Here is a 23,636-nt window from a genome sequence, read left to right on the forward strand (position 1 = left end):
GCATTTCTGCTGCCTCCTTATACTCATCTGGCAAGTGTTGTAACAGGGTCTCAAGTGTATCATAATGAGCCCTGTCGTATCTGGCTAAGAGTGCCTGTGTGTTGGAGATTCGCCAGACATTGGCCGCTTGAGCTGCCACCCTTTTCCCTGAGGCTTCAAGCACTTTAGATTCCTTGTCAGGGGGCGGAGCATCACCCGTGGTTTGCGAGTTTGCTCTTTTACGAGCATTTGAAACAACCAGAGAGTTCAATGGAAACTGTCCCCTGATATATGTAGGGTCCACAGGTGCTGGTTTGTATTTTTTTTCAATCCTGAGGTTTACCACTCTTGCCCTTGTGGTCTCTTTAAAGATGTTTCCAGCGTGTTTCAGGACACCTTTTAGCATGGGCAGAGTCTTGACAGTCCTCTCTGAGGTTGAGAAGGTGTCAAATAAGAAGTCCTCTTCAATAGGGTCAGCATGGAGTTGGACATCGTGATTTTTTGCTGCCCTCTCAATAAGTGCGTTAAACGCAGCTGTGTCTTCTGTAGGTGAGGTTTTAACAGCATAGATATGACTATCAGGGCATTTTGTGGCTCCCCTGGGTCAACAGTGCCTGTCCAGGGTTCAGTGTGGTCTTCTGGATCAGTGTCTACAGGATAACTGTAATCCTCATTGTCACCATCCCCTACATCCACATCTGAATGTGTGGGTGAAAAAGGAGCAGGTTCTTGTCCATATTGTTGTAGAGGTTCAAAAATAAGAGGTGATGTTGCAGAATCCCTTTTTTTCTTTAATGGAATTTTATACAACTCCATAGGCTGTTCTGGGGCAATCTTTCGCTTGTAAATGGAAAGTCTACCAGTCTCAGCGTCGATGAACTGCCTCGACTGATCTTCCTGCCGAGACTGTCGATGCTTAGAGGCCCCTTCAGTAGTTGTAGGCTTTTGTCCCATGGACACCTTCTTGGCCGCTTCAATGCCCGTCTTAGGGGCAAACGCCTTAGGTGTCACTGGCGGCGGCAGTATAAACTTAATCGGTGCAGACGCCTTTGGAGTTTTACTGACTGTCTTTGGGGGTGGAGTGGCCTTCGGTCCGACAGCTACAGCTTTCTCCTTAATGCGCTGCAGTGAGTCCGACACCTGCTTTGAAAAAGAGGCGGATGGTTGAGTTGACTCGACGGGGTCCTTAGAGCCACTGCTTGTTTTGGGCTCGAGGTCTTTGTTGACGTTTGCTTTGTAGAGTCGACGTTTAGGATCGAGAACGTTGTGTGTTTCGAGTCCTTTGTTTGTGTCTACGGTCTTCGGCACCGACTTCTTTGGGTCGATGTCCTTGACCTTCTTCTTCGGGGCCCCGGCCTTTGGCTCGACACCCTTTAGCGACCTTTCCGGGTCGATAGCACTCTTTTGTTTCGTCGAGCCGATGGTTCAGAAGCCTTCGATCCGATCAAAGTAAGTTGTAATTTCGGTTTCGATTTTGTTTCCGGTGCTTTCGGTTTTGTAGTCACCGATGTTTTTTGTTTTGATTTCGATCGATCAACCGATGGCTCTTTTGAATTGTCCGTAGCCGGGCCATGAGGCGAGGCTGTAGAACTAAGCGTTTGATCTTGGGTAAGGCCTTGTGGGGATCCCTCGACCTGAGCCTTATAGAGTGTTTTAGACTCGGCCCCCCATACCAACAGTTGGGCCTAGCTCCTCGCTCAAGCTATCTTCTACGGCCCCAAAGGCCTCATCGTCATCTCCTACCTCGTCGACGACGTCTTCATTTTCGACCATCTCCTCATCCTCTGCGTCATAACTGGAGTCAATCTCTGATGCAGGATCAGACAGGTTCCCTTCGATCTCCTGCTCGACCCCCTCATCTTCGTCAGCATCGAAGATGTTCACCGGGTCAGGTGCCGTCTGCTGGGCTTCCTTCCGCGCCGCGCGTCGAAGGCGAAGTGTTTTCTTGGATCGGAACCGAGAACAAGCCATACAGCTGGCTTCATCGTGATCCGGAGACAAGCACTTGTTGCACACCGGGTGGACATCGATGTGAGGATACTTGGAGTTGCAAACGGGACATCTCTTGAATGGGCTCTGTTCCATCATCGATCGTCGATAAGGCCTCTGGCGTCGACCGGGCCTTTAGTGCTGAATAGCCACTTCTTGTCCGGCTCGAGGATTGAGCTGGAACGAGTACTCGGCACCGATCGCAAAGACAATACCGACGATACCTAGAGGCCTTTTGGCCAAATATAAAGTTTTCTACCGATTCCGAACTTGAGTTAACAAATATACATCCGAACCAAATGGGGGAAAAAAACTATCTGAGGATGGAGAGGATGCCCATGTGTACTGTAGTCCAGAGGAGGAGCCACCTATCTTGTGATACTTCGAAGACTCTTCCAGGACAACAATGTGCAATCATCCGGACCCAACACTAGGAGGCGATCTATGCACTGATATGAATTCAGCAGCCCACATGCCTCGAACACTAAGATACCAAGAGCATAGGTATATCAGTGGTCTTCCACGGGCAGCAGCATGTATTGTGGCCCCCACAGGAGTCAACTTAAACTAAGACAACAGGTCTTCCATTGCACACTGTGTGAGTTGGTGCTGGTACCTCTAATGACAGATATAAGTTTCCTTATATCGGAGGTCACCTTTAAGGCTGGCTCTTCGGTCCTGAGTGCAAGGTGCTTGGTTATAAGTGTGAGGGTGCCCCTGCATGAACTTGGGGGTGGGGGTGGTGTCCTAGGAGACCCCCCTGTACTATATAGAACAGCAGCCTTTCAGGGTCTGCAAACAAGTAAGTTGCCGATCACAGACATGATTTGGCCCTCCTACTGCTGCTCGACCTGGGACACGTAGAACAATAGGTTTCCTGTGACAGAGCGATATGACCACCTCCAAGACAGGAGTTAGTATATTGGTCTGGGGTGGGGGCGCTTGCAAGTGCCACCAGATTGCTTTGAAGGGCACATTCCGTGTCCTCATTGCATATTCCAGTTTGAACCAGTTCAGGAATCCCTGGTTCCCGCTCTGGCACAAAACTGGACAAATGACAAAGGTGTATCCTACCCTCTGTCCAGCCCCTCCTCTGGGAATTACACTAAATCTCCTAAGAGAGGTAATAGCAATTAAAAAATAAAGTTTCCATGAAAGATATTGCAACTGACAAGAATGTGATGGTTCAAAAGAGGGACCCATTAATCTTGTTAGGACAGTTTAAATTCCATGCAGATTCAGGTGGAATTCTAGGGGAAATTATTATTTTAAGTCCCTGCATGTAAGCTTTTATAACAAGAATTTGTTAGGTTATGCAGGGTACACTAGTATAGGCTTGAGTAGTCACCTGACTCTTCACCTACATTTGCCGTACCATTGTACTACATAAAAGGCTTTGGTATTGACCTTTTACCTAGTTAAGTGCTGCTGAAATGGGTGGTTTCACCCGTAAACTAGCCTTGTTAATCATGCATAAGGATTCTCAGAATCACCTCAGGATTACCATCTTCTACATAATAACTATGAATGAGGGTCATCCCTTCAGTCATCCTTGACCGACATGACACAGCAAGGTAGAATCCCCTGAGGGTACCTTTTGGGTATAAATACACCACATTTTTGCCAGAGGAGAATGCGGACTACTGACGCAAGACATTGAGGTTCCTGTACGCAAACACTCCAGCTAGCAGTGGTCTGACATCACTCGCATGGTGTCCATCTCGAGACCAAGACCGAGTCTCACAGTCTCTAGCTTCAGGTAATGGAGTTGGCTTCAGCCTAGGGGGATTCTCGGCTATACACCGACATACATGCTAGGTAAACGTAGGTACATCTAGTTAGGGTTGCATCATAGGACACATTATTACTGCCATGTATTTATATACCTGCCTTTTTTCATTGTTTTAGAACTATGGTAGGAATCTTCCATCCATTTACTCTATTGGTGCTTATTTTTTAGATATGTTTCTGTCTTATGGTTGTTTCAGCACACTTATTTTACACTAGAATGACACTGGTTCAATAAATGCTTATTGAAAACGTCCTGCTGTTTATTCTGTGAATCTATCTGAAAGAAGGGGAGCACGAGTGACTGAGCAAAAAGTACTGTACTGTTTACACGATCCCTGATGGGACAGGGTTTTCATGTTTGATAGTTGCCAAGAACAATTCTCTCCTTGGCAAGAGGAGTATACAGTGGCACTGTGAGCTAGCTGGTAAACAGGCAAACATACTCAGTGGGGGTGTCTGGATTCAGTCTGGACACCAGTCCCACAGTGTATGTTGTCTAAACATGCAGATCCTATAAATCCTATAAAGGGTTATAGGAGATACATGACAATTTTCAACACTGATATGGGCTGTTCATTCTAGAGATAAGCAGCAAAAGCTGCAAGATGTATTCCTATAGAAGTATATGGTAATCTAGCAGTTTGTAAATGCAATAGATATAACATAAGTGTTTGTACCTTTGCTTGAAGAGGATTCATGTTTTGTTTGTGACAGAACAGAACAAATCATTTCCATTTCGCTGAATAACATTGGCTCGTAGTTGGTTTACGAGCTTCTTTAAGAATGTTCATTCATTCTTGAGGCAAATTTAAGTATCCAAACTCTAAGACTTCAGGAGCTAAATTGCAAGATTCAATTCTTTGGGATTGGGATGTCTTAGTGTTCCATGGTTCTGCGCGAGAAGGTCCAGATTGAGGTTAAGCTTCTTGTGTGGGACTAGAGCTAGTACCATGAGTGTTGAGAACCATGGTTGTCGAGCCCCTGTGGTTGCTATTAGTATCATGGTGAGCGATGTTTGCCTAACTTTCCTGACCACTTATGGAAGTAGAGGGAGACATGGAAAAGCATATGAAAATATCCCTGACCAGTTCCTCCATAGAGCATTGCCTTTGAACTGATGGTGATGATATCTGCTTGCGAAGTGTGGGCATTTCGCTTTTTCTTTTGTTGTAAACCGGTCTGTCTCTGGAAATCCCCATTTGTGAAAGTATGGTTGAAGAACATATGGGTGGATTTCCCATTTGTGGACTTGTTGTGATCTGATTGCTTGTCCCTGGGACATGTTCTGCTAACATATGAATGCTGTTGTGTATTACTAACTTCCATATTTTCTAAGCTAAGTGGAGAGATTAAGTCCGCCTGTTTTTGTAAATAATACATAGTTGTCATATTGTCTATTCGAATCAGGCCCACTTTGTGTTGTAGGTGAATTTGGAAAGCTTTGATCGCTAGAAGAATAGCTTGCAGCTCTAGGTGATTGATATGGACTTGTGTTTGGAACCTCATAGTCCCTGATAGGTGTGCTCCCAATCCTGTTAGAGACGCATCTGTTAGAGGTATTTGTGAAACTGGGTCTTAAAACGGACGCCCTTAGATAGATTTTGCGGATTCCATCATTGAAGAGTGTGATTAGTGTGGCTGTTTACCAACACTAGATCATGAAGTTGACCCAGTGGCCGAGTCCATTGCTGGGATAGACATTGTTGTAGAGGTCTCATGTTGAGGCTGGAATGTGGGACTTGTAAATACAAGATGCCATCATGCTCAAAAGACTTAGAAATATTTTGGCTGGAATGCGAGTTTCTTGCTCACTTTGCCACTGGATTCAAGCTAGCCTGTCTGATGAGTCCCAGGATGCTTGTTTCGGTTCAGAAAACACCTGGCTTGGTAGTTCGGGCTGGACTGTTCCCATGAGGCACTGGGTCAAGACTGATTTGCATATAGCTGGGTCAGAACTGATGTGGCAAAGTGAGCTAAAGAACAATGATGGATTCAACCCAGATCTGTGACTGGGGGTGAGTGTCTGAAAAATTTCAGCGCTCCGTCCATCATCTCCTTGTGTTTGCCTTGGAATGTGGGTTTCTGTTTGAAATTGCTGAATTCACTTTAGTATATTGCATATTCTGTCTGTGTTTGGGGATGCTAATGCTAGATTTGTGTTGAGCGTGCCCCGTACAAATGCTTGAGTGGTATCTGGCTGTAGAAGAGATTTTTGTAAGTTGACAGTAAACCCAAGTTGATGTCGTAAATCTAGGGTTTTATGAGTATTTTGTTTGAAAAGTATGAATGTATTTGCTTTGGTTAGCCAGGTGTCTAGATAATAAAAGACATGAATGTTTTCCCAGATGTGCTGCCACTATTGCTATGCACTATGTGAATACTCTTGATACTGTAGTGATTCCAAAGGGAACAACTTCAACTGATAATGATTTTCCTGAAATTCGAAAGTACAGTCTGTGTGCAGGATAAATTGGTACATAAATATAGACATCCTTACAATGTAGGGTTGCCATGAAGTCTCCTTTTTGTAATAAAGGGATGATATCTTGAAGAGTGACCATATGGAAAAGTTCTGATATAAAGTAATGATTTAGTGGTCTGAGGTCTAGAATGGGCCTGAAAGATTCATCTTTTTGGGGGATAAGGAAGTATAGTGAATGCACTCCTGTCCCGTGAAATTGTAGTGAAACTGGTTCTATTGCTCCTTCTGCAAGTGTTGCATGGATAGTTTGTGTTTGCGAGGTGGAATATTTGGAGGAGTTGTTATAAGTTCCAGATAATAACCATGTGGGATAATGTTTATGACCAATTGGTCTGTTGTAATTGACTTCCACTTTTGGAGAAACTGCTAAAGATGACCCCCAACTGGTGTTTGGTGTTGTGGGGGAAAGGTAAAGGAGTCAATGTTCATTGTTGGTGTTTGAGGAACGTGTATTGTTCCCTCTGCCTTTTCCTTTAAAATTGTTACCTCTGTAAGAAGCTCTGTAGAAGGCCTTAATTGTTGAGGTTTGTCCTAGAGTATTATATCGTGAACCAGAGGTGTCAGCAGTGTAGAGGCTGTTTTAGCCCCTGGTTCAAAATTGGGCCTACGAAAGGAACCTCTGTAGTGGTTTGTTTATAGAGCTTTAATTGACTTTGATACCTCTGTGTTATTTTTCATTTTTTCTAGGACTGTCTCCACCTGGGGGTCAAAGAGATGTTCCTTGTCAAATGGGAGGTTCAATATAGTTTGTTGTAACTCAGGTTTGAAACCGGACACCCTTAACTATTCATGCCTTCTTATTAAGACACTAGTATTTATACTCCTAGCTGCAGAGTCAGCTGCATCTAATGCACACTTAATAGAGTTGTTGGTGATCAGTGTGCCTCATTAACAATCTTTTGACCTCTTTTTCTGTGCTCTTCTGGTAGATATTGGAGAAGGCCCTCTATTTCGTACCAGTGGCCTCTTACTAGTAATTCTTTTACCAGAAGCATCCATAAGCTTGGATTCTTTTTCTGATGATGGTGCTTCTCCAGTTGTTTGAGAGTTAGCCCTTTTCCTAGCATTGGATACTATTAAAGAGTCAGGAGTTAACTGATCTCTAATAAAAATGGGTTCTAAAAGTGGTGGTTTGAATTCTTTAATAATGAAAGGAGTAATTATTCTTGCTTTAACAGGTTTGAACATTTAGTCTGCATGAAATGTCAGATCTTTTAAAAGTGGTAAATATTGTGCCCCTCTTTGTGTATCGGATAAAGTTTCAAAGAGGAAATCCTCCTCCATGGAGTCCTTATATAAAGGTTTCTGATGGAAAGTGGCTGCTCTGGCTATAAGGTCCTGATAAGCAGATGCATTTAATGGAGGTGATGGACAGCTAGGGTATAAATCAGGATCAATGTCAAGATGGGGATCAATATTATACTCCTCCCAAGGATCCCCTGGTTAGGTGTCATCTGGGATGTCTTGATCCTCAACTACTGTTGAGTGAGGAGACATATTACCAGCCTCAGACAATTTTGGGGCGTTAGGTGGTGTAGTTGGTGGTCGAGGTGCAGATTGTGGTGCAGGTGACGAAGGAATGGGAATGAGCAATGGACTTGTTGCAGCATTCTTTCTTTTCTTCTTTACAGGTTGAACGGAAACTTCCATACCCAAAGGAAGAACTGTTGCGAGAACAGCATCAAGAGCGGGAATGGGAATGTACTTTTGACTTGCACTAGTACTTGCACACGGTCTGTGAATTATGTTGGTGTTCAGTGACCCACAGTTTTGCTTCAAGTTCATGAGGCCACATTCACACGTCTTGGAGTCATACCCCAAGCCCAAACATTAGAGGCAAACCTTGCCGGGTCAGTCATCAACATCCGTTTCCGACAGCTATGGCATGGTTTGAACCCTGTATTCTTCAGTGGCACATATTTTCCTTGCAGACTGAAAAAATAATTTAGAAGGATATATAAACTGATTAATAGGGGAGTAGAGATCCAGATCTGGGTTTGAAGGCAAAGAAGGAAGGTACTGACAATGGAGCACAGGAGTGGTACCTAAAAAAGGCTCCACTATGTCACTGGAGAGTAGAATGAAATCAACAAGGAGCTGCATGGCACCACCTAGAGACACGTGGCAGCATTGCTAGGAAAACCTCTAGGTTAAGTCTGTTGCCTTGGGAACATTATAAATGTAAGCAATCTGCAGTCAGATGTATCCATCAGAAAACGAAACTTACAGAAAACTATGTATGGCAAAGCCTACTTGATAGCAATCTAAGAAATTAATGAATACATTAACACTGCTCTACTCTTTTACGGTTGGAATTTAGAAAAAAATCAGCTCATTCACATGCCAAAATGTATATCTTCTTTACCTCATTGATTCAGCCGTAGAGCATACTGCTCCAATTGCGGATTACATTGCAACTCTTAAGTCATAACTAGTACACTGAGAAAGATTATTGTTGGAATAGGAGGCTATAAAATAAGGTAAATTCATGAGTATCCGTTGAAAGCCGCTCAAGGTTCATAGAGGAAATATACTTAATGTAGCACCTCAGATTGCTGTTTGTTGAAACAGGCCTCCTTAGTGAGTGTATCAAAAAATCTACACCATCAAAGGGAATGGCAGGCTAATGTGCATGAATAATGGTAGAGAAGTGTGTGGCACTTACTAAAGTACATCTTCTCATTAAAATCTCAGAAGCATTTTTGCAGGTCTAAAAACAACAGCTGGTCTTAATTTCAGGGGCAAAGGAACTTCTCTGTCTGAGACTCTGTGCCAAGGTCATACTCATTATTAAAGTCCTCTGGGTCCTCAGATTCCATTTCCAATGTAAAAAAGAGAATTTGAATTGTGAAAGCACTTGAGACCATTTTATTCAGATAAAACTTACTTTTTTTTTTTTAAATCTCTTTATTTGCATCAGATTGGTCCACATAAGCATACAGGCACATGGAGTGAAAATAACATCAGAAACTTCATTAGCAACAATACAAAATAAGCATCTGCAAGGCGTGACCAATAATATGACGAACGGTGTTACGCATTCTAGAAACTCCATTTTCCGTTTTCTAGTTCTGTCAGTGATTCGCAAACATGCGAGGATGATGCAAAGAGATAAACATAATTCAAAACACATCAAAAAGAAAAATGCCAACAAGAGAGAGAGAGCGACAAGCAACACATCAATCATGACAAGGTGGTAATAGCGGTTGCATAGGCGATCATAGGACACCGGTGTAACATGTGAGTAAATGCAAGTAGAACAGTCTAGGCACTCGGGGACCAGTAACCAAAGAGACAGGGGACCACACATCCTGTCGCCAGGCATTCTCAACAATGGAATCTGCAGCACCCTTCCACATTCCTGCCGCAGCGCAGAAATACAACAAAACAACCCCGACTCAGCAAACAATGCACCCATGCCGGGTGAACAGCATCTATCCCACCCCCTCTGGGACAATAGAGCTCGCAGCCGAAGACTGCGCAGCTTGTGTTAACTTGCTGATGTACTGTCTGTATGGGCCCCAGATATCGGCAGGGCGCGAGGCCGTTGGGATCTGCGCGGAGTACTCCACACTGTTAATATTACACTGGGCCAGGCTGCGGAGCCATGCCTTGGAGGTGGGAAGTCGACTGGAACCCCAGAGTAGAGCAATTTCCCGTTTTGCGAGCAGAAAACCAATGGCAGTAAGTTTCCGCGTGGTGCGGGGAAGCTCAACAACATATCCCAACAGCGCAATCTCAGGTATGGGACGTAGGACACATTCTAGAATGTCACCCAACACGCGGTGCACCTGCAGCCAGTAGTCTTGTAGCTTGGGACACGTACAGGTAAGGTGTGCTAAGTCGGCATGTGGGGCCCTGCATTTGGGAAAGCAATGTGGCCTCGATGGGTCGAGCCTGTGAGCCAAGGCCGGTGTGAAATACAGCCGCCGCAAGAACTTGAAATGTATCAGTTTGTGTCTGCTATTGACAGAGACGTTTTTGGTGGCCTGGCAGCAGGCGGACCATTGGTCATCAGTGATAGGGCCGCCGAGGTCAGCCTCCCACACTGCTCAAACTCGTGCGTCTGAAGCACGGAGTGCCGCCACACAGATTCTGTACAGCCTAGAGACAGCATGCGCACCATTTGGGGACTGTATCAAGAAAGTCAGGGCCTCCACCTCGTCCGGTGGAAGCGGGAAAGAGGGGAACTGTGCTCTGAGCATGGTTCGCAACCGGGTCAAAACAAATGAGTCCATGAACGTCCGATCGGTAAATCAGTGGTCGTCCGATACCGAAAAGACGTGTCCTTCCGGGAACAAATGCCCTATTGTGGTAAGTTGGTATTTGGATAGAGTGTTACAAACTACCTTTTCAGCAGTGATAGGGAGCCAGTGGGGGTTTGGCAGTGGGAGAGTTGGTGAATATAGCACGTCCCGCCGGAGCAGTCTACACAGCTGCATCCAAGCCCAAGACGTGGTGGAGGCGGTCTCAATATCCTGAGGGTCACGGGGTAGGCCTCTCGGTAGCAACGTCCGGAGGGCAACAGGCCATGCCAAGTCCGCCTCTGGTCTGAGATGAGGGATCCGAGCGTCAGGGTGGAACCAGGGGTGTGCGTAAGCGCACTGAGCGACGAGGTAGTAAAGATAAAAATCCGGCACACCGAAGCCACCCCGTTCATAGGGCAGAGTCAGGGTCCGCCAGGAAACTCTCGGATTCTTGTCCCCCCACACCAACCGCAGCAACAGCGAGCGCAGCTGGGTGAAGAAGACCTTAGTGAGCAGGATCGGCATATTGTTAAACAAGTATAGGAAACGGGGAAGCACTATCATCTTTATGATAGCGATGCGGCCAGCCATGGAGAGTGGTAGACGAAGCCAATGGGTGAGGTTATCCTCCAGAAAGTCCAACGCCCGGCCATAGTTCAGACGAATCATGGAGACTGTATCCAAGTGTATGTGTATACCTAGATATTTCACTGAGTCTGTATTCCATTCCAGTGGGAACGGACAGTCCCAGTGTACTGTGGAGGGCGTGAGCGGGAAAATATCAGACTTGCGCCAGTTAATTCGAAGGCCAGAGTATTCCCCAAACCGGGCTATCTCCAGAAGGAGGGGTTCCAGATTGGTCTCAGGGGACCGGACATATAGAATGGTATCGTCCGCATATAGAGAGACCAGGAGCGGGCCAGTGCGAAACTGGAGGCCCGGTGCATATGACTCTCCTGAAAGTGACGAACCAATGGGTCCATGGCTAGAATATACAGCAGTGGGGAAAGAGGGCATCCCTGTCGGGTGCCCCTCGAGAGCGGGAAGCTATCAGAGATAGTGCCATTAAGGCGCAGCCGCGCCCTAGGTCGGAGTAGAGAAGTTCTACTGTGGCGACGAACATCGCGGGCATCCCCATTCGTCGCATGACGGACAGAAAGAAAGGCCACTCTAAAGAGTCAAACGCCTTCTCGGCGTCCAAAAACACAGCTGCCGCCGGGGTGTCCGGGTCTATTCTGTGTATGACAGAAAACAGTGTCCTGAGATTAAAGGAGGTAGAGCGGTGGGGGACAAATCCGGACTGGGCCGGAGAAATAATCTGTTCCACTAGTAGCGATAACCGGATTGCGAGGACCTTGGCCAAAATCTTGTAATCAAGATTGAGTAGCGAAAGGGGCCTGTAAGAGCCACAGAGGGATGGGTCACGACCTTGCTTGGGAAGCAGCACAATCACCGCCTCTCAAAGTGTGGGTGGCAAAACCCCAGTCTCCAGTGCCTCCGCGTACACCTACATCAGGCGGGGCACCAGTTCGTCCTTATACTCCTTATAGAAGTCGGCCGAGAAGCCGTCAAGCCCCGGAGCCGAAGCAGATAAAACTTACTTGAGAAGATGGGATCCACTTGGTATGAGAGGTTAGAACTAAAGGTGCAATTGTCCTTGGCTACCCTGGGAAGAGGTACAGGGCAAAATCTAGCACAGGATTTACTTTCAATGCAGTAACACCAAAAAATTAGGCTCACAGATTCAAAATCAAAGAGGGCTAAAAGAGGCCTTTTGAGTAGCTGTATCTTCGAGAAGCTGTCGCATACAATTTTAAAACGCCCCAAAATCAGAAGAATTAGCAGAAGGAGGAGTGAATCGTCTCATCCTTTTAAAGATGTGAATGTGTTCCTCAGCAATGAAGAATCATCTCATATCACTTTCAGGGCAGGCCAGGTCCGAACAAATAAGAGATGATAGAAGACAAGGAGTACTACGATTGCAACCTTTCTCTATACCTCTTGTTGTGTGTGGAACATCAGAATGGTACCTTTCAATCTCTTTGGAGATGCATAGAATGATTATAATACCACTGCTCTGGTCAAGTCCAAAGGACAGAGACTGATGTTTCTACAGGCGAAGAAAAGCCAAGAAGTTTTTTGGTTAGGTAGAAAACAGAACATATATCTTTAGTGATGTTGTGGCACAGGGCTGATAATTGGTGATACAACTTGGCTTAAACTCAGGCTTAAAAATGATTTAATAATGCACAAAACTGTAAAAAAAAGCAGCACGAAATAGAACTTTAGCAAGCTCCATGTCAGTTTTATCAATGGCAAAAAAGGAAGCATACTGAAAGGATGCAGCTGGCACCATTATAGGGCCACTGTATTACTTGTATTCCAGATCTGCACTTGCTGGCGCGGAAAAAAGAAGAACTGACGTCAGCACACGGAGGCGGCGTCTAAGTACTCCGACGACGTCATCACGGCGTCCACGACACAGACGACGGACGCGGGGCCGCAGACAACGCCTACCGACGCGCAAGGGTCCTGCTACGCAAAAATTTCCAGATCCAGTCTGATGCCTGGGGATATTCTAAGGTAAGGAATCTATCACTAACGTGTCTCTTTCAGATACCAGAAATCTCTATTAGAGTCAAAAGGTGTTATCATGAGCCAACTCAGTGATATTTTTGAGTCAACTTGCATGGACTTTTCAGCAAAGGGAATTATACTAAATTTTATTCCATAAAGTGCAAAGTCTTCACTCGGAATTATCATTGTCAAGTTCTGTTTGGGAATACATGGATATTTCCCCAGGAAATATGCACTGCTCTAGTCCTGATTTGTGCTTGTACCAATGCACCATTCGTTTGCATCCTTCAAAAATGGACTTGGGGAAAGCTGACAAGACTATTATACTCAAAGTATGTCCCCTATAAGCAGAGACATGAACGTGTTGGAAAGCCTAGTTATACAATTAACACAAAAAATGAATCATAAGCAACAACCTTATTTGAACGGGCAAGGTAACTTAAAACACAAATATCACTTACTTCATCGTGAAGGATCCGCCTGTAAGTTTTCCTGTGTCTGGGTCTAAGAAGGCAAGCTTAAGACAGCAAAGTGTAGGTAATCCTGATTCATATTTAATGCCAACAATTTTCATTAATTCTTGGTCCTGCAAAAGATAACGCAAGCAAAATAAACTCAGGTGAAAATTAAACTTGCCATCACAATATGTTTCACCTACATATATCTTATCAAGAACCCACCTGATAGCATGGCTAAACTTGGCCACTACATTTATTCTGTAATCTGTATTCCTTTCCTTCCAGACTGTAGGCTATTTCCTAGTAGCAACATGTGGTTCCAACAAAATCTAATGTTAAAGCCAAAAGTGGATTACATATCTGTCAACCAAAGTGTTGACAGGTACATGCCACAAAGATGACATATTCAACCTAAATTGGGTGTTTAACCTCACTACTTTTCCTGGTTTAAAATCTAAGCAAATCTTTGTTTTTAATGATGGCTGAGGGGTTGCACTGCTAATAAAAAAAACTACTGGCTAGGTGCAACAGAGACATTATCACAATAAGATATTCATACTCGTTAGGCCATTGACCACTTCTTGAAAATACAGGTAACCTCCACAATATAATAAATAACGATGGTACAGTATCAGGCAGGTTAAGCATAAAGAAAAACCTATTTGTTTGTCTGCAGAACACAGCCACTGAGTTCAAGGCCAGGTTATTGTTGTTATTGTTATCTGAGGTTTGTATAGCGCCAAATCACCGTCAGGTCTCTAGGCGCTCATGACAGAAGCAGTAACAACAGCTGAGTGAGTAAACAGAAGGTAGAGATACAGTAACATTACTCAAATGAAACAGAAAGCTTCCCTAAACAAAAGCGTTTTCAGTGACTTCCTAAAGTGGAGAAGATGTATTTCTTTGCGGAGAGGCTCCGGTAGTTTGTTCCACATCTGTGGGACTTGAACAGAAAAAGATCTCCCTCCCTTGGTTGCCATTTTGAAACGCGGACAAGACAGCAATTGGGAATTGGAAGACCTCAGCGCTCGATAGGGTTATATACCTGAAGCCGTTCTTTTATATAAGCAGGGGCATGCCCATAGATTGCCTTATGGGCGATACATAAACTTTTAAATTCCACCCTTTGCTTTATGGGGAGCCAATGTAGCCTGTGCAGTCATGGGGAGGCATGGGTCTGTCTAGGTAATATAAAAATGAGTCGCGCGGCATCATTCAAAATAACTTGCAGGCGGTTGATCAAAGTTTTTGGCAAACCTAGATAGACCGCCTTCCCGTAATCAATCCTTGAAATTATTGTCGCCGAGACAATGGTCCGAGGCATATTTAGGGAGAGTAGGGGAACTAGCTTGCGTACCTGCCTGATTAAATTGGTGCAGGTCCCGACATCAGAAGATATCTGGCTAGCCATAGTCCGCTCATGGTCGATCTTAATACCAAGGCTTTTTACATTGGAGCATGGTTTCGGGGTGGGGCCAAGCTCTTGGGGCCAAAAAAAAAAAAAACACCCCAGGGCGAGACAGCGGTTGAAACCACCAGAAGCTCAGTTTTTTCGGGATTTATTTTCAGCAAATTTGCTGTCATCCAGCTAACCATATATCTAAGTATATTCTGGGCCTGGGTCTATGCAGATGCTGTGTTGTCAATACTCAGTAACAACTGAGTATCATCGGCATAGTTAAAAATTCTGCAGCCCATGCTTGCCAAGGAGTCTATCAATGGTCAAGTTTAGGAGAGGAGAGGGAAGGGAAGTTAGGAGACCCATGGGAGAGGGGGGGCAAGGTCCAGGTAGAGCTTGTCCAGGTAAAAGGTGGTGTAGGGAGGGTGTGCCACGAGTGCCTGCAATATGCTGTCCCTCTAGGCACCATGTTATGGCCATTAAGAAGACAGTTTTGATGGGCAAGAGCTTAAGAGGGCAATTGTGCAGAAGCTGAAATGGTAAACACATCAAGAAGGTGAGAATAAGATTCAGATCCCACTGGGGCATGATGAATAGCCTGTGGGGAAGGATTTGCTACAAGTCTTTAAGAAACTTAGCCACAAGTGACTTAAATCAAGAAAGTTGATCCAGCAACCACGTAAAAGCCAAAATGGATGAAGGATGACCTTTAAATGTGCCCAGAGCAGAGTCCTGCTTGCCCAATATGAGAGAAAATAGAAGAACCTTAGCTAGAGGTTCAGAAAGGGCGATGGTCGATGTTGTGGGAATCACACTATGTCACAAGTTTATCCCAACTGTAGGATTACACCGACTTGGTGGAGGGACCCCTAGCTGCCAGAACAACATCACAGACTTCGGGACAATGGTCAAAGGCAGTCAATTGTTGCTGCTCTTTTTCCACGCATAAAAGTGAAGTACACAGAGGTTCAGGTGCAGTGCATTCCCCTGTTGCTGCAACAGAAGATCCTCTCACAGGGGCAGCCTGATCGAAGGTCCAATGGTCATACTCAACAGATCAGGATACCAGACCCTGTTTCCAATACGGAGCCTCAAGAATAAATTGGGCTTGGTTGTTCCCGACAACTCTGGGTAGGAGCTATATTGGAGTCAAGGAAAGCAGGAGCTCCACTCAAGACGTAAAGCATCTTCAAGTGAGTCGCATTAGAAACCCAACTTTGCAAAACAGTGGACATTTCACATTCTCAGCTGTGGCAAATAGATCTAACCAAGGCTCACAACTGTGTCCTTGTACCACCTGCGAATGGAGAACACCATTCATGATCCGCTAGACATCTTCGGCTGAGTTTATCCGCCCTGGCGTTCAGACAACCCTTCAGGTATCGCACCACCAGGGAAATGCTTTGGCGTTTCAGCTGTGTCCAGAGATGAAAAGCTTTTTGACAAAGGGGTCATGTCCCCCAACAGCACTGTTTGTTGCAGTACCACTTGACGGAGTTGTCTGTGAAAACCTGCACCAACTTTCCCCTGAACAAAAGAAGAAAGACTTTCAATGCCCAGCTAACTACCTAAAGCTCCAACAGGATGATGTGGAGTTCAGACTCCACTGCAGACCAGAGCCCTCTGATCTCTATCTCTGACAGATGGCCATCCCATCCCAGAAGTGCATCTGTCACGTCAGCCCTGTCTGGGAAAGGGAGAGGGGTCTGCCACTGATCCAATCATGGTATGTCAGCCACTACTGCAGATCTTTCGCAGTTCCCTTAGAGATCTATACCATGTTGGAGAGATTCCACTGATGCTACACCCACTGTGACTTCAGGTCCCATTGTAGAGCCCGCATATGACTATGGGCATGAGTCACAAGCAGGATGCATGAGGCCATGAGGTCCAACAACCACAGGGTCATTCACTGAAATCGAGACTAAAGACTGAAACATCAGTATTATAGCCTGAATATCCTGTAATCGCCACTTGAGGATAGGCCCTGAACTGCACTATGTCCAGAACAGCTCGAATGAAAGGGTGTGTTTCAGAGGGAGTCCGGTGTGACTTCGGCACATTGATAGTGTACCTCAGCTAGGGCAGAGAATTCGCAGCAGTCTGGACGTAGGAGACAACTGCCAGGTGCAAGCCCGCCTTCAACAGCGAATAGGTCAGGTAGGGAAAAAATGGAAACCCTGACCTCTGCAGATGAGCTGCAACCATCTTGATCACTTTTGTGAACACCTAAGGGGCATTGGTAAGGAAAGCACAGCAAAGTGAAAGTGCTTTTGGCCCACCGTTAAACGCAGGTAACATCTGTGGGCAGGCAGGATGGGGATGTGGAAAAATGAGTCCTGCGCTACCATCCAATCTCCTGGGTACAGGGCAGACAGAACTTGTGAGAGCCTAAGCATCTTGAATGTCTACTTTTTCAGGATGGGATTGAGAAGACAAATATCTAGGATAAGACAAAGGCCTTCATGTATTCCTAGGCACCAGAAAGAAGCAGGAATAGTAACCACAACCTACTGCTCATGCCAGCACCCTCTCCGTAGCTCCCTTGGGCAAAAGAGCTAGCACTTCCTGACAGAGCAAGAAGGGGTGGTCTTCCATCAGCAAGTCATGAATGGGTGGTATGGATGAAGGTGTAGTCACAAAAGGGAGTCAGTAGCCCCTTTTGATGATCCTAACAGTCCAACGTTACTGCTAGTGTTGCAGGTGATGGCGTTTCCTGCCTCCCACAGGATGCCCATGTTCGGCAGAGGACAAACTAACGCTGGCTGTCCCAACTAGTTTATGAAACATGTGTCTTTGACCACGAAAAAGCTGTGAAGTCTGCTAGCTTTGGGGCAGAGAGGGCATAAAAGTGGTTGGAGACCCCTTCTGTTGCCACAAAAAGCAGATTTGGATTGACAAATGGCCACTGACAAACCCAAGGACCTGGCAATAGCTCTGCTGTCTTAAAAGTGCTCCAGCACGGTGTCCACCTTCTAAACCAAAAAGACTTGAGCCAAAGGACATGTACATAAACAAGGCTTGGACAGCCCAGAAAACCAGTAGTTCTTAGCCAGGTGTGGCACCATAGGGCCACTGAATATGAACAAGCTCAACCCAGTGAGTAGGTCGTAACAAGTCCACATTGTATGGTGAACTTTGTTGGGTCTCTCCCCTCAGCAATAGCTTGGTAGATTATGGCTCGGGCCTCCTCCAAGAACATGGGAAGCACTCGTGCAACTGAATCCTGTATTGTATAGGAATATCGGCGGAAAAGGCATGGAGTGTTTATTTAACAAAGGGAAAGGCTGGAACAGTCTCTTTCCAAAGGTTTCCCGCCTTTTGAAGTCCCATATCCAAAGGAGTGGTAGACCATGTTTCATGGTTGATCCTAGAAGTTGAGGCTTGGAATTACAACCTCTCCGGGGTGCGGTGTTTGGTAAGGAAACGGGTATCTCCAGGATTAGGGTGATGGCGGCAGGCATTTGGCCTATACACAGGAGTCCTTGGGCAGGGCTTGGACCACGCCCGAGTAGAATGTCAGTAAGGGCTTCATTAAATGGGAGTAAGGGTTTTGGAGGGAGAGAGACTTGGTTGAAGCATCTTTGTCAAAGTGTTCATCTTGATTGACACTGTGGGCAGCTGAAGGTCTAAAACTGCAGCTGCCCTACACATCAGCGAGGCAAAAGAGGGTCAATCCTACATAGCCACGGTAGGAGAAGAGACCAAGCACCTAGCCACCTGGCAACCACCTGTTTCTCATACCAGTTCTCCTCTTCATCTAAGGGATGCTGGTAAACATAAGGGACTTCAGACACCTCCCATTTTTCTCCCCATTCAGACCTACCAAGAGTAATAAGCACTGGAGAGCATGGTATTGGTAGGTGCTAAAACAAGCATTGCGTGACATCCATCCGGCTCTGTGTCAGAGTCAGGAATGACGATGGGGATGGCACCGTCGGGGGAATCAGCACTGAAGGGGGTGCCAAAGAAGATCTCAATCTCACAGACTACTCCACTCTGGATCCAGCAAGGGATCTATGGGGCTCAAATGCTGCAGATGGTGTACCCACTGGCAGGGATCCAGTGGTGGCCCCTCCAGAACCAATGGGGTCCAAACTAGTTGCGGAGGAGCCGGTCCGCTTAAACATGAGGTGCATGGCTGTAGGAAAGTGCCCCTGTCTGACATGGTTGTCCCCAATGTTTGCCCATCGGTACAGACGTTTTTGACTGGATGCGCACAGGGTACCTCCTAAACAGACCCCAGTGCCAGTGACATTTCCACTAAAAACTGCAACATGCTCAATTTTACCCCAATTGTCAAGTACTTTTGCACCCCTACAAGTCCCGGGTAATTGGTACCTTTGGTACTCAGGGCATGGATAATAAATAGGGTACATACTGGCTGCAGAATGTATAATGCCACCCAGAGGAAGCCACATAAAAACTGCATGCAGATTGCCATACCAGGATGCGTGAAAGGGGCGCAAGCACCTTCTGAGAATTCGAAATTGCACACACTGTGCAATGCCCAGGTACACTTCATATTTTACATTTAAGTCATCCCTACAGCAGGCCTTGGAGCCCTAAGGCTGGGCTCATTATATTACATGTGAGGGCACAACTGCATGAGCAGATATGCCACTGCGATGTCTAATTCCATTACTAAGACATTGCAACTGATCAGTAAGCCATCTTAAGTATATGTACAGGACACTGGTCATTACGTGTTACCCAGCTACATAATGGCTTCACTGAAACTAATCGTGTTTGGTATCAAACATCTAGTCTCAACATATCTACACTGATGCGAGTATAAGACTTATTATGACATGCACCCAGAAGGCACCTGAAACGTGCCCCCTGAAAGTCTACTTGTCCTCTCGTGTTTGGCTGACTGGTATCACCCAGCATGCCATCACAGAAAAGTTTTTGAACCCCTGTAGGTGAGAACCCGCACTCTGAAGCCAGAAACAATACCTGTTCCAGAGGAAGGTAGTAACACCTTCTCCAGCAAGATGGCTAGTGATTTAGCATATCAAGGTCAGTGCCTTCAAACCTCTGCCACCTTTGATATGTGGCAACTGCTTCTCCCCAGACCTGGAGAAACGCCACCCCCTGTGTTGAGGCCCATTTGTCCTGGTGATACGAGGAAATTACATAGTCAGTAGGCATATTACACTTTCAGGCAAGGCACAACCCTAAGGTAGGGCACCTGATGTTGACCGCCAAGAAAGGGTTTCACCATTTTGAATTTAGTGAAACTAGGAACTCTGGCTCAGAATTATGCTCACACTCCAAAGGAAGTGGTCATATAGGAGGTGTAGTCACTCCAGGGATAAGTCATTGGCTATTGCCCTAAACACCTAAAGTCAGTGATTAGAGGTTCCCCTGACACCAGAAATTCAAATCTGTCTACCTGGAAGCAGAAGGAGGACAAAGAAGAGCAGTCAGTTTGAGAACTCAGGACTTACCTTGAACTTGGCCCTAAACCCGGCCTTGCTGCTGGAACCTTGACAACAGCACCAACCTGATTCTTAAGTCTTTGGAGTACTGTCCAGTTCTTCGCCAACCACAGAGGATCCCCTTGGGGTGGAGGAGCCATCCCCCTACAACTACAGGCGCAGACCGCACTTGCCCGTTTCTTTGTTTTGCTGGCCATCAGGCCCACCGAGGGAGCATCTCACCAGGAGGAGGCTACTTATCTTTCAAGAGGTCAGCCCCGTTTCGCCAGAGAGTTTCGAGATGCTTGACCCTTGAGGTGCCTTTCTGCATCAATAGCCTGAGTACAGGAGCATTTGCCGCAACCCAGGCTTGCTGAGACACTATCACCACCAAAGCGGACCTGCCGTTGAGGGACTTCAGGACTGACGAGGCTTACGTAGAGTGGTCCTGCTGTCTTGTTTACTTTCCCTCTCCAGGTCCACCTAAGAAATGCGAAAGCCTACAACGCAAGTGGCCAGCCAACTAAACACCTCTGCAAGCGAGCCCCAAAGCCAAGGTTCACGGACAGCAAGTGTGTCTCCTTGCTCCAGAGATCTTCAGGGTTGAGCCCCCTTTTAGGTTCTACAAGATTTGTCCCGAAGTCCCCCTCCACAGCCTTGGTTATTTTGAAAGGTCCCTTTAAAACTTTAACCATGCTCTAGTTTACCATCAGGACCAGCACCTCTGCACTAGGACACACCAGGACAGGTAAACCAGAACTGCTAGTGATACTTTGGACCTTGACCCCCCCCCCCAAAGCACCTTAAGACCTAAAGGGCACCTTCTACATCTGCTTCGAAGTATATGTTTGCAGTAAATTTCTTTTCCTCTCAAGAGATAACATTAATTCGTTCGAGGCTCATGCCTAAAATCTGACAGTTCTGCTATTTTTACTGTTTTCTCTGCCGAAACAATAACATCTAAAGTACTTACCCTATCCCAAATATTTTGGAGTCTAAAATTATATAAATATCTATACTATTTTCTAAATTGGTCTTGGATTTATCTTTTGAGTGTGTGTCTTATTTATTGACTGTGTGTACATCAAATGCTCAACACTCCCTTAATAAGCCTAAACTGCTCGACCACATGACTACTAGTAGAGCTCTAGGGATTATTACAGTAAGTTCCTGTAAATGAATAAGAATCATCTGGACTTTTTGCATGGTTTACCCCTACATTGTTATACTACATAAAAAGCCATCTTCCTAAATGTCTGGTTCAGAAGTGGGATAAAAGATTTTGCATTAGCTGAGACCACTCTGTCAATAGGTGGTTCCATGAAGAAATCAACAATTGACTTTAGTCAAGAATATTTTTGTAATGTTTTTTGGCACCATTTGCCACAAATTTTCTAATTTGAACTGTTAGGGCCCTGTGTTTAGTGCACCAGTCTTTTTTAAAAAGTGTTTTAAGTTAGGCCTTAAACGTCTTTTAGAAGTGTTTGTTTTTCTAAAAAAGTTGAAACTGTACTAAAATGTCTGGCACAGATAGCCCAGAAACTCAACCTTTTCTGCATCTTATTATGAAGCGGTTAAGTAACCTCTATACAGCCAGCAAAACGAAACTGGCTCAAGCTCTACGAAAGTAAGCCTCCAGGAGGCCCTTGCAAAGTTTGATGCAAGCAAAGGAGCAAGTGGTCATGTCCCCTCTTAGGAAGCTGATGGTGGCCCCTAGAGTGGAGACAGTTTTCCAGAAGATTGTCGCCCTAACCTAGAGAAGGTGATGAGGGATCCCCTAACATATAACCTAAAACTGTACCTCGAGTGCCTTTGTCTACTGGGGGTAGGTCAAGCAACTAGAGGAAAAGGAAGTATTTCTTGAGAGACTAAACAGAAGACCAGTCTTGAAGCCTAAATCCTGGCTATAGAAAGACAGCTGAGATGGGGCTAGCACTCATAAGTAGCAGAAAAGTAAATAGGGAAAGAGGGGAAACATTTGATTCCAAAATCTCCAAAAGGGATTGTCCCCAAATATGGTGAGGGTGATAATGCACAAGTTACTAACCTTCATTCTTAACTTATCTTAAGAGAAACTTGTATAGCGCTCTGTCACCATAGGTTTCCTGGCGCTGGGTGGTACTGAGAGGTGTAAAGAGGGGGAGCTAGCCAGACTGTGTGAAAAGATTGGTTTTAAGAAGTTTTCTAAATTCCAGCAGAGACATGGAAGATTTGAGCGATAGCGGCAGCTGGTTCCAGAGTTTGGGAGCCAGATGAGCAAATCTGCAACCACCATATTTTTTGAGTTTGATTGGGACTGCAGACAGAAGTTGACGTTGGGAGGACCGAAGGTTACGTGCCGGACGGTAAGGAGTCACTAGGGACTTTAGGAAGACGGGGGACGTACCAGTCACAGCTTTATATGTCAGGCAGCCGATCTTAAATGCGGCTCTCTGTTCGACCGGCAACCAGTGGAGTTTACAGAGCAGTGGTTTTGCCGACTGCCATTTCATTAACAATATATCCGTAAGAAACATTAGTTAGTTATAGACTCCATACCTTAGAATTACCCACAGGCGTCAGACTGGATCCGGAATGTTTTTTCATCAGGAGTACCTCTGCGCGTCGGAAGGTGGCGTCGATCGGCTCTGCATCAGTTGTCGGCGTCGCCAGGATGACGTCGCGGCAGCTACTTAGACGTCACCCTTGCGTGCGGACGTCTGTTCTGTACACGACTTTCTGCGCCAGAAACACAGAGCCATGCAAGGCACTGACCACTGGTGCACAAAACTAGGGCCCTGAAGGAATGTCCTTAACCTGAAAAATCAGTTCGCAGAACGAGGAGGATGGGTGGGGCGGTAAGGAATCTATAACTAACGTATGTTTCTAACAGATACATCGTTACCGAAGGTAAGTAAGATGTGCATCTAAAAGAAACACGTTGGTTATAGATTCCTTACCTTAGTATACATACCCCAGCAATACCAACCCCGGTGGTGGGTCTGCGAACTAAGATCACACCAGAAAATCCTGGAGAACAGAACGGCCAAAGAAGCAGTCTTGGCAATAGTGTTTGGTGAACGTGTGCAGTGATGCCCACGTGGCTGCGTGACAGATGTCAATCAGAGGCACTCACTTCCCAGGGCAGTAGTGGCTGCAATCGCCCTGATGGAGTGAGAGCAAAGCCCGACTGGAGGCTCCTTTTAAGCCAGATAGTAACAAGCCTTGTCTAGATGAACAGACAGGAAAGGAGGCTTTGCAGAAAGAGCCTTCTAGCGGAAGTGATCGCTACCAGGAAAGCAGTCTTAAGAG

The 23,636-nt window shown here is 45.7% G+C and overlaps 1 protein-coding gene across 2 annotated transcripts in view; it reads right to left on the reverse strand.

Annotated features, from left to right (window-relative positions):
• Positions 1–23,636, reverse strand: part of PHIP (PHIP subunit of CUL4-Ring ligase complex) — a 2,330,659-nt gene that overhangs the window by 912,947 nt on the left and 1,394,076 nt on the right. For both annotated transcript variants that reach the window (XM_086926531.1, XM_086926532.1), the window contains exon 26: positions 13,527–13,651. In XM_086926531.1, coding sequence (XP_086782657.1) covers positions 13,527–13,651 — 125 coding nt within the window. The remainder of the gene's footprint in view (positions 1–13,526; positions 13,652–23,636) is intronic.

The sequence above is a fragment of the Lissotriton vulgaris genome, chromosome 6 (assembly GCF_964263255.1).
Source record: "Lissotriton vulgaris chromosome 6, aLisVul1.2, whole genome shotgun sequence".
Taxonomy (NCBI): Eukaryota; Metazoa; Chordata; class Amphibia; order Caudata; family Salamandridae; genus Lissotriton; species Lissotriton vulgaris.